Here is a 13,453-nt window from a genome sequence, read left to right as displayed (position 1 = left end):
TGGATGGCTCCCGGGACACCACAGATGGTAGGTTAGTCCATTTTTCCGTTTTGTGCTGGTAGTGTTCCATGCTTGTACTTATTTCTGCGGGCTGGAAGAGAGATCACGATTCTGTTGTACAATTTACCAAGTTTTTTGGGTTGAGGTTGGGAGGTGGGGTAGGGCTTGGTGTGGTGGACGATATATTATCATTGATTTAATTTTTTGGTGTATGTATTTATTCACTGCAGTTTTGTAGAGGTACTACGCGATGCCCGGACGCCGCCTCGCTGTGATGCTCTCCCGATCTCCACGTCTCGCAGGGGACGACCCGAGGCTGTCGATCGACGCGTTGACTTCGTCATTGAAACCCTTGTATGAACTTTACCACTATTAGCTTGCAGATGAATTTATCAAGGTGGACATTAGCGGTGTGAACAAGCGCGTGATAAGGCTGTCCAACGTGCAGAACAGGTGGGCACAGTGGCTTATCGATGGGCACCAGGCGACTGTGACAAATATCTAGGAGGGAGCAAGGGAAGACGATGGCAACGATTTGCTAGAGATGCAGGCATATGACCCTGAGACATATAATGACAAGGTCAACGGAGCGCTCTGTGTGGTGAGTGTTCTGAAAATTGTATTGTAACTTGCAGGAATTAGGGATGGCACAACCAGTTTCGCATATTGTATAGTAGAAGAAACATAGTAATCTCAACTACTTGTTAAAAATAGCAACGAACTGTAGTGGATTTCATAGGTAGTAGGATTTATGGAATAACTTTGCGTAGACTATTTGTTCACTTGTTTGGGTAGTAGTATCATGGCCAGATCATTGTCATGGAGGCAAGCATGTGCTCAAGACTAGAGGAGTAGTGGATTTCATAGGTAGTAGGATTTCATAGGTAGTAGGATTTATGGAATATCTTTGTCCATCGGTTTGGTTTTAGTTTCATTTCACGTCAAAGGTTGTCATGACATTTATTCATCGTTTGATAAATATGTTGAAGTCGAACATCTAGAGGATGATAACAAGTGTAACGAACCATCTTGTTGTTCGTTAAGATAAAAGGCCAGAGCATGGACATGTCACAAGGTGATGGTGATGCAGCTACGTCGATCATGAGTATGTCATCATGCTTATCTACTTCTTCGATCATGAGTATATTCTGCTATTTCCACACAAGTTGATGGTGATGTAGCTACAAAGCTTGTGAGGTTTTCAAATATTCTGAACTCTGATATCAACAATTAAAAGAGCTAACGATTCTGCCAACATTCAGAGATCACAGTTCCATGGGAATTTTGTTAGACAAAAAATAAAGCCACATGTTCTCTCTCCATGATCTGATAGGTGGCACTTATTCTTCCAAAAACTGGTAGCTCTGCCATTACCTAATACCTACTGCAGTAGCTCTGCCTTTTAGATATATATGCCTAATCTTCAGTAGATCATTCCACACAGGAGAGCTTTTTTTATTATTCTGCTTAAGATGAGAAACAACTCGCTTCTTTAATTGTGTACAGTTTCCTATCAAATTCCCTTCCCATTTTCCATCACCACTTGCAAAGGAGACTAATATTCATTCTTCTCAAATCTTTGACCCATAAACCCCCTTTCTCTTTGGGTTTAGTAATCTTGATCCACTTGATTAAATGTTACCTTTTCTTTCAACCAACCAATTTTGCTGTGAAAAGGAAAAAAGAAAAAAAGGTTTGGTTAATTCTGTCATGCTCCTTGATATGGTTCTGTAACATATTTCTGCAATGCTCCTTTATTTAGTTCTTTACTTTTTTGTTAGGATATGAGGTGTAGCGATACAATATGTCTACTAACAGAGTTTGTGTTCTTGATAGTTCATTTAGGATTGAATGAAGTTACTGGTGTGACCTTGTCGAGACTGAAGTAAGGAGGGATAGAGCTAAAAACTCTCTTGACAGTAAGGTATGATCTTCATGCTCAGGGATTTTTGTTTGAGGTGCTTGGTTGTTTCTTTTCTATGAATGTTCTGTGAATGCTTGTAAGCTGGTAACCCTAGAAATACTCATGTTAAGCTTTCAATATCAGCTGGACCGTTTGGTCCTTGGTCTAAAAGGATTAAAGTCAATGAGTTATTTCTTCTCTGTGCACCTCCTCTTCGTGTATCAGTGGTGATGCCGCAATGACAAAAGATGGATAAAGTAGTATTAGAAGGGGACAAGGATTCATGGACTCAAATTGATACCTCATCCCAGATACCAGTATTTCAATCCCTAAGTTGCCAGAAAAAATAGATATGTCAGAAAGGCGTTGATGTTAAAAATAGTATAACAGAATGAAAACAGGAAATAAAGAAAAAAAACCTTGCTGTTGCAAAATAAGTAAAAACAAATACAATACTTTGACTGGTTACATAAGTGCAAGAGAAACAAAAGTTGGTAATTAGTTCTAATTATTTGTCAAAGATTACTTGAAAGGTTATAAAAGATTCAGATATTGCAGCAGTCTTCAGTGTAAGGTTTCAAAAGACATCTCAAACCTGCTAATACGAGATTATAGGTGGTAGGTGCTCAAAAGACCAACTCCTATAATCTAGCACCTATAATCCAAGGCTCCAAACAACCCAGATTATTTTAACCAATAATCCAGATTATTATAATCCCATTCACAATCTGAATCTTTTATAATCCAAAGGTGATCCGCACAGCCACTAAAAAACAACTGTCAATTCAAAAATTATAAATAGAAGATTTCACTATTCAGAGGATAACACACCTCTGGCCGAAATACATTGGAATTATTCAAGGTCAGCATTCCAGGTTGACTATATTAGAAGAGGAAAAAGGCCTGGTGTGATATCAAGGCTCTGTCGGTCTTCATTGTGCACAACATCGGCAATACATGGCATCCAATCGTCGTCGTTGACGGTGAAGATGGGGTGTGGCAGGGCGAGGACCCTCTCGACATTGTCGTTCCTTGTCGTTCAGATTGTCGTCATACTCACTTTAACACAGGGCTTGCTTTCCCGCTCAGGCCGCTGCGCCAACATAAAGTTGCAGTCGAGATTCTGGTATATATATGGTTTAAGTTCTGTTGTCCGTAATGTTGTCTATTAACCTATCAGCATTCAACATTTGGTTGTAGAACCCTCATATTATAATTTTATAAATGAACTCCTAACAATTTTCTCATCTTTAATTGTTCAACCCTTTGACTTCTCTACCTACCTGACTTTTTTTATACATTTACTAGAAGTTGTGATATCCATCACTGTCAAGAACTAAAACATATGCTAGAGTGATTTCTGATGGAAAAGTGAACCAAACAAGTGCTCAATCTCGAAGATCTAAGTGTACTGGCCTAAAAGTAAAAAATTACTACATGCCGCTAAATTTCTCTTCAAAGATACATATACATGCTTTTGATTGCATATCTGTTGAACAAACATGCCATGTGAATAGTGAAAAGGACTAACATGAACTGGACAGCCTTCCAACATACATGGAAAGTTTGATGAAGAGCCATAGTCTTGGCAGCACTTATGCAAACACCAAGATGCTAATTTTACCATATTATTCTATATATGGAATTACACCTTACTATGCTTAGATGCCATTTTGTGAAACACCTGATTCTTATTGTTTTGCCTGCAGTGCCGAACTGATAAGATTGTCTTCAAGCTTTTCGATAAAGTTCCCAGTGACTTACCTCCAGTTTTGCGGTCGCAGATAAATTATGCATTCTCTCAGCGTGCCACAAGAAAATATATCCTGAACCTAACACTTAAATCCTGATTTTTCAGATTCTTGGTTGGTTGTCGAGTAGCCCATCTGATATAGAAAGCCATATTAGACCTGACTGTATTATTCTAACTGTATATGTTCGGTTAGTTGAGTCTGCATGGCAAGAGGTACGCGTACGCCTCCTTTCTGAATTCACATGGCATGTTTGTCTTGAAACATGTTAAACACCACAAATGCAAGTTTGGTCTGTGTTTATGTTTCTGCTTCTGGTGTTTTTTCTTAAAAAATAATTGTCTTTACTGTGTGGCCAGGGAAGGTGCGATATTGCCTCAATATAAGTGAAGATGAGTACAGGAAGACCATTAAAGTAAATGTGATAAGACCTTGGTTCCTAATGAAGGTGATTGCAAAATAATCTATTGTGTTTTTTATCTAGATTATTGGTGCTGAGGGAGGATTATATCCAGGTGCTACAACATATGGTAACAGCTTGGGAGCCACCAAACCTGTATACACTTAGGTCAGCAGGCAGAAGCTCTTGAAATGTTTGTTCAGAGAATCTTCAGTTTCAATAAGTCGTGTTTGATGGTTGAGATGACTGCATTGCACTTTATGGATTAGAATTTTTTGAGTTCAGAGAACTTTAAGGTTTATTTCATCTAGCAATGGCGCCACACTATATGTTCATCGAGTACCTAATGTGATATCAAGACTCATTATCGAATCTAAGATATATGTTTGCAATGTGTCTGAGCTGGTATCCATGATGTGTCTTCCTTTTGGTACAGATCTACATGATAATAACATGCAGTTATTGACCACCCTTCATTGGTGTTCTAAAACGCCTCTAATGTCTAAGTTGTCACCCTCAGAGCAATTAGTCCGTTGTTGGCTCATAGCAAGGCTAATAATACATCTATTAACTCGGTAGTTTTTGTGTAGTCCATCTGTAATCCTTTCATTTTTCATTATTAATACATGGCTCAGTTAGTTGTCTCTTACAAAGTAGCTAGCTTTAAGCAGCTTCAGCAATCAACTTATGACCTAGCTCTAAGCAATTTTTATATGTAAGTTTAGGGCAGTTCCAACAATCTGACTTATTAGCTACCTCTAAGAATTTTGTATATTTTAATAGAAGAGAGTGGATTTTTAATTTTAATAGAAATGAGTGGAATACTATTTTAGGTGGAAGGATATAAATACTAAGTTTCAGGTTGAAGTGGTTTAATATAAACATGACGGATTACATCTTCTTAATCTTCTTCTCATTTCTACTCTAAAGTATGAGTTTTTTTTAAGAAACCGCAGGAGAACTGCGCATCTTATATATTAGAGAGGAAAAAAAACATTACAATAGAGGAGAAGTTGCAGAGCAACTCTCCCAAAAATCCCTATAAACCCTAAGGTGATTACAGATTGTTGCTGAAACTTGACCCGACCATGCCCAGGGCAGCAACTGAGCCCAAGCTCCTTCACCTAAAGTATGAGTTTTCATCGTCGTGCGTCACACGCGTAGTGGTGTAGATCTATTTCGTCCCCCTCTCCTCCACCTAACCGATAGAAAAAGATAATCATGCTTATGGAAAAGACTTATCTTAAATATAATCTAACTTATGGATAAGACATCTTGATCTATTCCTTCCCTCTCCCCCCGCGGCACCTGCCTAAGTCTTATCTCGTCGGAAACAAACAACACGCTATAAATCCTGGCCCTAAGCCAGCAGATAGACACTCCCTCACCGAACCCAAGATAAAGAAGTTACGTCATCCTCTCCTCCCCATTAATTCACGATTTCCTTGGATTCACTGGAGCATATGTGTGCCTCTTCCACTGTGACCGTACAAGGAGATGAAGAACTAGATGTTGGGCGCGACAATTGCGAAGCACACAGGAGCTAGGAACGAGGACGCGAGCGATCTGGGAACGGACAGGCTAACGCGATCACGGATGGCGAGGATGCGCGACTCGAATTTGTCCACTCGAGACCAGAGGAGAAGCGGGATGGCGATGACAACGCCGATAATGTCGACGCGGGAGACCGATGCCGGAGAGAAGGGTGAGGTCCACAATATGTGTTGTTTATTTTCATGTAACAATTGTGCACCGACATTTCAAATCCCTTTGGCACAAGGGCTCGTAGCAGTTCATGTCCTCACCAGTTTGGCGTCTTCATCAACTCCAAAACATAGCAAGAGATCTTCTACAAATTTGAGATGGCAGTATGTTTAGATGTGTTTGGATAAAATGGTTACTGTTTGTTTATGACCGTCTCGGGCATAGTGAAAGAATCAAGAATCAGCCTAGCTTGATTGGTTCAAGGCGCAGAGCAAACATGTCCTTAGACCAGAAAGTACTGAACCTTATTATTTTGGTAGCTTAAATCGTTAGTACTTAGTTTTTTGGGTGCTATTTTGTTGGTAAAATGAAGCCTTGAGTACGAAGACACAGGACAATCGTTAGTACTATTTTGTTGGTAAAATGAAGCTTTCAATAAAATGGATGGCTGCTCACTTCTATTTTTATTGCTCTCGCAATTCCAATTTCCACTTGTGTGAATGACCAAGTGATGATGCTATCGCAGATGGTGTGGCGTGAGCCTACAATTTCACTATAGTTATGAAAACTGATCAGTCAACTCAATGATGATGAATCATACGATACTTTTTTTACTTCAGCACGTTCTTTGATAGGGGATGAATTTGCATGCGATGTTATGAACTACAGGCGGAGGTGAGTAGTGGGAGCGTTTGCGTATTAAAGTGCACTGCACTACAATACTTGTTTTCGGATGTTAAGCATTTACTTTAGCTTAATCAATCTTGTAGTTTTTTTAATGTTATCTTTGTCGTCAATGCAAGAGGATCTCCATTGTGTTTCGTAAGATAAGAGCCACCAAGCACCTGTTTGGCTTTGTGTAGAACTTCACGCTCATCCTATCCCAGATACTTCTATCCTTATACGGATGATGGTGCCTAGCAACAATAATAGTCTGTCATCGATCCGGACGAGTAGTCATAGATCTCCCTCAACAATTTATGTGTCGTCGCAACGCACGGGCACCTACCTAGTTCTAAATTAAGACGCTAAACCTAATTTGGTACTCGCGTTGCAGCACTCAAATTCTCAAAAACAGAAATCGTAAAAGCGGAAACCCCTGTAGACTCCAGGGCTCCAGGCCCACTAGCAAGTGAGCCCGCGTGCGCGCTCGCTTTGCCCGCATTGGGCGCGATTCATTCCCCTCGTGGGCTCCCAGTTCAGTAAACCCTACGCCCTGCGGCACACACCCATCTCGCCGCGCCGCCGCGTAAACCCCACCCGAGCCCATCTCGCCCTCGCGCCTCCCCGCCCTCGCGCAGGCGCAACAATGGCGGCCGCCTCGAGGGGCCTGCTCGCGCGCCTCCGTGTCCTCTCACTCTCCGGCGGCGGGAGCCCGTGGCTCCGCTTCCCGCCTTCCCGGCTCTTCTCCGCGGAGGCCTTCGTCTCCCATTCCGATGACGACGACGCTGGGGGCGAGGGAGGAGGCGGGGGCCGGATCATCGAGGCACGGTCCGGGGTGATGGGCCCCACCTCGCGGCGCACCGGCGTCATCGGCGTCAAGTGCGGGATGTCGGCGATGTGGGACAAGTGGGGCGCCAAGGTGCCCATCACCGTCCTCTGGGTCGACGACAACGTTGTTACCCAGGTCAAGACCGCCGAGAAGGAGGGTTTCTTCGCCCTACAGGTGCTACACGAAATTTCCCCGAGTTCTCTCTGTGAAACGTGTTCCACCGAAACAAATGAAACATTGATCGGCTGCTGGTTCGGTTCACTCGCTTGACTTGAAAACAATGATGTCTCTTAAACCTGGATGATAATGGCTGAGATATTGTAAATTATTGTTTTAGATCAGTCATATATTGTTGATTCAGCATTTCTCAATATTTACTACTTTAAAGCAGTAGGTTAGTTAACTTTTAATGGGAAATGGCAAAGTATCCCACATTCACTTGTATTTTGATAAGTTTTGTTGCAAATGCCTAGGCCCTAGTTGATTCTGTTGCAAAAGCTAGTCCACAGAGCATAGGATCAGCAGATTCTGCCAGTCTTTGCCCATGTGGAGCCACTAGTAAAGCTTGTTCTGGTGCTTGGACCATGTTGTGGTGATTTTTTTTTTTTTTTTTTTTGCAATAGCATAAACTGATGGATGTAATGAAATGTGGGGCTTGTATTTTTAGAGTATCAAACTTTTATAAAGAATGCATCAGGCACTCCAGGATAGCAAAAGCAGGGGGAATCAGCTTGTTTCATATTGGTGGGATGGTTTCTGCTACAACCGAGTTGGGTAGTGGTGGGTCTTTGCAACAAAATGTTTTATGTGGTGGTATTCCAAACGAATGAGAAACATGGGATTGTCTTTCCAATTTTCCATGTTTCTGAACTCATGCGGCAATGCTCTGGTTATGGCTATTCCTGCAGTGCCTACCAAAAGAACTACAAAAAATAAAGGAAGATAAATGAGTACAATGGTAGTTCTTTTAGTTTGGTGGTGTTAAATTTTCTTTTGTTCTTGTGCCATTTCACTCTCTTCATCAACAAAATATCGGTATATGCAAGTTATTCTATCAACATAATCCTTGATCATTTTTACTGCCAAGGGGTTCATAAGTCAATTGTGACAATTTAACTGGAGCTAAGTTTTGGTAACCGCTAACCATAAAGCATCTCATAAACTTTCACCATGAATAAGCCACTAGTAAGTAGGGATGGCAATGAGCACAGTTATGGGTAAATAACCGCAGTTATTTATCCGTCGGGTACGGATATGGTGGATTTTCGTATCCGCAGGTACGGGTATGGTTACTATAAGGTATCCACGTGTAAAAATTTCGTGGGCATGGATATACGGTATCCATATCCGTCACCCGATGGACATATGACATGTGGGTCCCAGTTTTCATAATCCCTAAGCGGCAGGCTCCTCATCTCCTTGTCAGCCACTCAGCCTCCTCACTTCCTCAGCCCGTGAACTAGGCACCAGCTGCTCGGCCTCCCTACCGCACAGCCCACACGGACACAGAAACACACGGACAAGGACATGGGCTCGTTAACCCTAGCCGCTGCTACTCTAGGTGCCACTGTGCCGCCGCCGCCATGCTGCGCCCTCGGACCTTGGTCAACCATCGACCGGGACAGTGCTGCCTTATTTTTTGTAAGAAGTATCCTGCTTTATTTTTTGTTTAGTTGATCTAATACAATGCAGAGTGGTTAACTACTTAACTTATTTATTTGTTTCTTTGTTCCTTTCATTCATCTTTACTTCACAAAAAATGTATTGCTAAATTTCTAAATTATTTTCCTTGTATTTGTTAGCTTGGAGCAGGTCAAAAGAAGGAAAAACACCTAACAAAGCCTGAAGTTGGCCACTTTAGAGCACAGGGAGTGCCTCTGAAAAGAAAGCTAAGGGAATTTCCTGTCACTGAGGATGCGCTTCTTCCTGTTGGCACAAGCATCACAGTTCGTCACTTTGTTCCTGGACAATTTGTTGATGTCACTGGAATCACGAAGGGGAAAGGTTTTGCAGTATGTATTCTTCTTGTCCTAATTTTCTGTGATTTCACTTGTCAAGACAGTTCACTACTTTGCTGTAAACGAGATAAGCTATCACCAGGGTTTTAGTTGTGTTTCTTACTTTCTTTCAGCAACATCTCTATTTGATTAGTTGAAATGACACCAGAGTGAATTATGCAAGAGATATTTGTAATACTTAAGTTTCTAGTTTATGCCCTGAATTTAAATTGCTCCATTTCAAACATTTATTTGATTAAAATTGTTCTCTCGCAATTTATATGTTAGCTTTTCTGATAAAAAAGAAACACTGTATGTGTTTCTTACAGTTGGTGGAATATTTTCTGTAGTGCAAAAAACTTACAATTTGACCGGTGCCCGTTACAAATTAGGCACGTATCCTGTGCTCAAAGGGGTACCGTGCTCACATGCACATTTTAAATCTGGAACATCCATCTTGCATCTAACAGCAGCACCAATTTTATAAATAACCCCTGCCACCTCCCTCCCCTCGTGGGAGGGGTTATTCGTAAAATTAGCTATTACCGTTGGATGTTAGTTGGATGTCCTAGATTTAAAATGTGCATGTGAGCACGACACCCCTTGGAGCCACAGGATACGTTCCCTACAAATCATAGTAGTGTTCTATGAGATAACAAAGAGTTAATGAAAATTTCCATCTTTTCAAATATTAGATTATGACTGTTTTTTTCTGAGAATTAAATGCCATAATGTCCAAAGTAGTGTGCATCTTAGAAACTATATTTATTCATAGTGTTATTGTGGGATCAGTGTATTTTCCAATCTTGAATAGCTTTTCTATAAACTCTTTGCACATAAAAGAGCAGAAATTGGATGGACATGTGAGAGGGCAAGGCAGTGTGAGTGATTCTATTTTTATGTGCATTGTGCTGCTTTGGTAGCTGGTAACATCCATCCACAAGAAAAAAAAGGCTTATTGAGGTTTGAGAAACTCGGTGGGCCAGTATTTGGTAAATCGCCAAGCTCTTGAGGACTTCTTTGCATGGTAGTGCAAGTCCTCCCATGATTTCTAATATCTTACATTAATTTTCTTGGGGAAATGTGTTAGTGTTACAGCGCGCAAAACTGGTCAATTCTTCATTAAAACATCGTGATTACAGAAGTAATATGACTCTGCTGATTGTTAAACCGCTTTCCCTTCTAGAACAAAGTAATATGTCTTCGTTGTCAACGTTTAACTATTTTACCTTTTTTTAATCTTGTAGGGTGTAATGAAAAGATATGGTTTTGGTGGGATGCCTGCATCACATGGAACATCTTTGGCGCATCGCAGTGGTGGCTCTACTGGTCAAAGAGATGCTCCTGGAAGGGTACGTTATATAACAGTACCACATTTATGTATTGATTTTAAGTATTTATTCACATGTTTTTTCATGTTTTTCAATAGTTAAGATGACGAGACCGTATGTATTGTTAGTATGTTCTCAATGTTTTTTTACTTGGGCTATACTGTGAAAATGATATCATTGTACAAGGTTGCCTCCTGAAGTATGTTATTTGCTCAGATCTGGGCTTCCACTGGGCAAAAATGTAGATGTAATGTTTACTATTACAAAGCTCATGAACTTTTTTTGTCTCGACTTAAAGCCCATGAACTAATGCTTTGAAACAACACTGATATCTGTCATGCAGGAAGTCACTTAGTTTAAATTGTTTTGATAGGAGTGTACTTTTTTTTCCCTCAACACACAGGAGAACTGCATATCATTGTATTACGTATTGACAGACAGAAGCGGTCCGATTACAGTCTGATTCCACAGCAGGGATTAGTTTTTTTTGTTACATTCGCACCCATTGGTGGAATGTGATAGGAGCTCGATAATGTATGCAAAAAGCAGTACTGCAGCAGCCAGCCTTTCACATGTAATGACACAGATTGGAAAATTTCAGGTTTTCAAAAACAGAAAAATGCCTGGACGCATGGGTGGTGTGCAACGCACAGTGAAGAATGTATGGGTCTATCAAATAGACCCAGCCAGGAACTTACTGTATCTGAAGGGCCAGGTTACTTTATTTCTGATGTCACAGCAGATTTTGTTGAAGCATAGAAGTTGTGTTCTATGTATCTTTCGTTGCCCTTTTTGCAGGTTCCTGGTCCTCAAGGTAGCTTTATTTTCGTTAAGGATTCTATATATAAGAAACCTGACACGGCTTTGCTCCCATTTCCTACATACTTCACGCGTGAAGGTGAGCCTGAAGACTTGGAGCCCCTGATTGCTGATCTTGGTGATGTTGACCCATTCATGGCAGCCGATTAAGACAATGCACAAAGTTGGTTAATTCCTTTTTGTGTTCTAAGCACTCCTTGAGCTCGTCCATTCCACGAGATTGTCAAACTCTCGATGGATGTGAGCAGTTCCTGAATCACAAGCTTTATCCGGTTACTGGCCAGCCTGATCAATGTTGTTCCATGTACATTACCTGGCAAGTATACCAGTGCTCTAATGGTTTTTAGATGATTGTTTTGATTGACCGAATATAACCTTTTTCTCAATAAGTTGTACGCGGAGCCACAAGTAGTATATAAAATCAGAATATTTCACTCATGAGAGTGTGTTCTGGTTTTACGCGAGCTGCTTATGTTATTGCTAGCTGTTAGTTTATTACCTGTCATTTTTACTTTCTATTTCTAATACAACCTTTTCTTTTTCTAATAATCTTTATTTCAATTCTTCTTTTTGTCGTTTTCTATGTACTATTAACTTCTTTCACTGCTCTTGATTACTGTGTCCAGAGCTCAAACGTCATCTATTACGACTCAGGGAATATATCATAATAACATAAGGCCAGTTTTAGTGGGTGTGTTTGATGTGTTTCATCCCAATGGTTAGATTCCCTTTGATTTTGTTTCTCTCTTTGTTCCTCTGTTTTCAGTTCAATTGAGTATATATATAGGCAGTAGGGACCCAGTCTCCTGTTTCATCAAAGAAAACTGTGCAAAGGGAGTGCTTCAGTGATCAGCCATTCACCCAAAGTTACTACCTATTTGGAGCAAAGGGTTGCATTCCTTTTTTTTAGCAGAACGATCCTCAAGCTAAAAGCCGCTGTACAAATATTAAACCAGAATCCTCCCATTGATACAGACCAGGCGCTCAGTATGTCGAGCAACTGTTCCATGTACAAAAACTAGTTTGATTAGTTGGTTGCTATTTTTTCTTTGTGAAAAGATCAAAGTGTTTAGAATAAGGTGAATTGAGCTCATCTATTTTTTTCTAAATTAAAATCTATTATCAAGGCCAACTTCATCCATTTTTATATATCGATCAAAAGTTTTACAACCCAAGTCTTAGTACTATATTAGCATAACAATTCTATTAATATAAATACTTAATGAAACTGCTCGAAGTAAAGAAAATTACGAACACCTTGATGTTTTGTTAAGGTATATAAAAAGGTCAACACTTTGCATTAGTTGTTAAAGCACCCACACAAGAGTATTGCTCTCTCTTGATCCACAAGAACAAAGAGCTCTCTATGAGTTGATTATTTGTCTTGTTGACACGGTGAGCCACTCATAACCTTATATACCTTTGACTTGGGTCACCCACAAGCTTTCTAAGTGATCACCGAATTTCTTATCACCACCAAGTCGTCTAAGTGATGTGAATCACCAAAAGTAACAAGCATTAACACTCACTTGACCAAGTCTAACGAACATTAATGCCCTAAGAGCTTGGATGTCGTTCGTGTTACTTAAAGTGGGGGTAGTCATAGTAGGTTGGAGCGATGCCAGGTCAGTCTCCCTTTGCTGAACGACTTTCTAATTAGAGTCCACCTTGAAATTGGACAAGTACTTCGTCTCGGCCTCCTTGATCAGTTGCTTCTTGTGCTCCTCGAATTCCTGCTAATCTTCAGCCGATAGGTATATGGAACAAACCAGTGAGAGGCAAAAATTCAATTCAAAAGTGGAACCTTAAATTGGGTAACCTTCGTAGGTATCTACGTGGTTGGGCATCTAACAAAAATGGTGAGTGGAGTTACAATCTACCATTAGTACATAGGATATTGCTGCGGAGGCTAGGGAATTGACTGAGGCTGAAATAATTAATCTGAATCAATCTCGTGAGCAATTAACCACTCTCCTCCGAGAAGAAGAAATTAAATATTAACAATGTGCCAAAGTATAGAATGTTCTTTTGGGAGACAATAACTGTAGATACTTCC

The 13,453-nt window shown here is 40.5% G+C and overlaps 1 protein-coding gene and 1 long non-coding RNA gene across 2 annotated transcripts; both read left to right on the top strand.

The window, feature by feature from the left end:
* The first annotated feature begins 249 nt into the window (after nt 1–249).
* LOC109941678 (uncharacterized) lies at nt 250–2,313 on the top strand. The gene is made up of 3 exons (XR_002264409.1): nt 250–354; nt 449–1,105; nt 1,837–2,313. It is a non-coding gene; the product is annotated as an uncharacterized lncRNA (long non-coding RNA).
* Nucleotides 2,314–7,028: 4,715 nt separating this feature from the next.
* LOC100191826 (50S ribosomal protein L3, mitochondrial-like) lies at nt 7,029–11,968 on the top strand. The gene is made up of 5 exons (NM_001137250.2): nt 7,029–7,424; nt 9,053–9,262; nt 10,495–10,599; nt 11,180–11,293; nt 11,377–11,968. The coding sequence occupies exons 1-5, from the start codon at nt 7,068–7,070 to the stop codon at nt 11,545–11,547; spliced, it is 957 nt and encodes a 318-aa protein (NP_001130722.2). The 5' UTR covers nt 7,029–7,067; the 3' UTR covers nt 11,548–11,968.
* The last annotated feature ends 1,485 nt before the right edge of the window (nt 11,969–13,453 follow it).

The sequence above is a fragment of the Zea mays genome, chromosome 8 (assembly GCF_902167145.1).
Source record: "Zea mays cultivar B73 chromosome 8, Zm-B73-REFERENCE-NAM-5.0, whole genome shotgun sequence".
Lineage (NCBI taxonomy): Eukaryota > Viridiplantae > Streptophyta > Magnoliopsida > Poales > Poaceae > Zea > Zea mays.
Note: the sequence above shows the minus strand (reverse complement) of the source record. Positions and strands in the feature narration are given on the sequence as shown.

Coding starts and splice junctions, on each gene's coding strand:
- LOC100191826 (NM_001137250.2), top strand. CDS start 7,068: ATGGCGGCCGCCTCGAGGGGCCTGCTCGCGCGCCTCCGTGTCCTCTCA. Junction 7,425..9,052: donor AGGGTTTCTTCGCCCTACAG/GTGCTACACGAA, acceptor TGTATTTGTTAG/CTTGGAGCAGGTCAAAAGAA. Junction 9,263..10,494: donor CGAAGGGGAAAGGTTTTGCA/GTATGTATTCTT, acceptor TTAATCTTGTAG/GGTGTAATGAAAAGATATGG.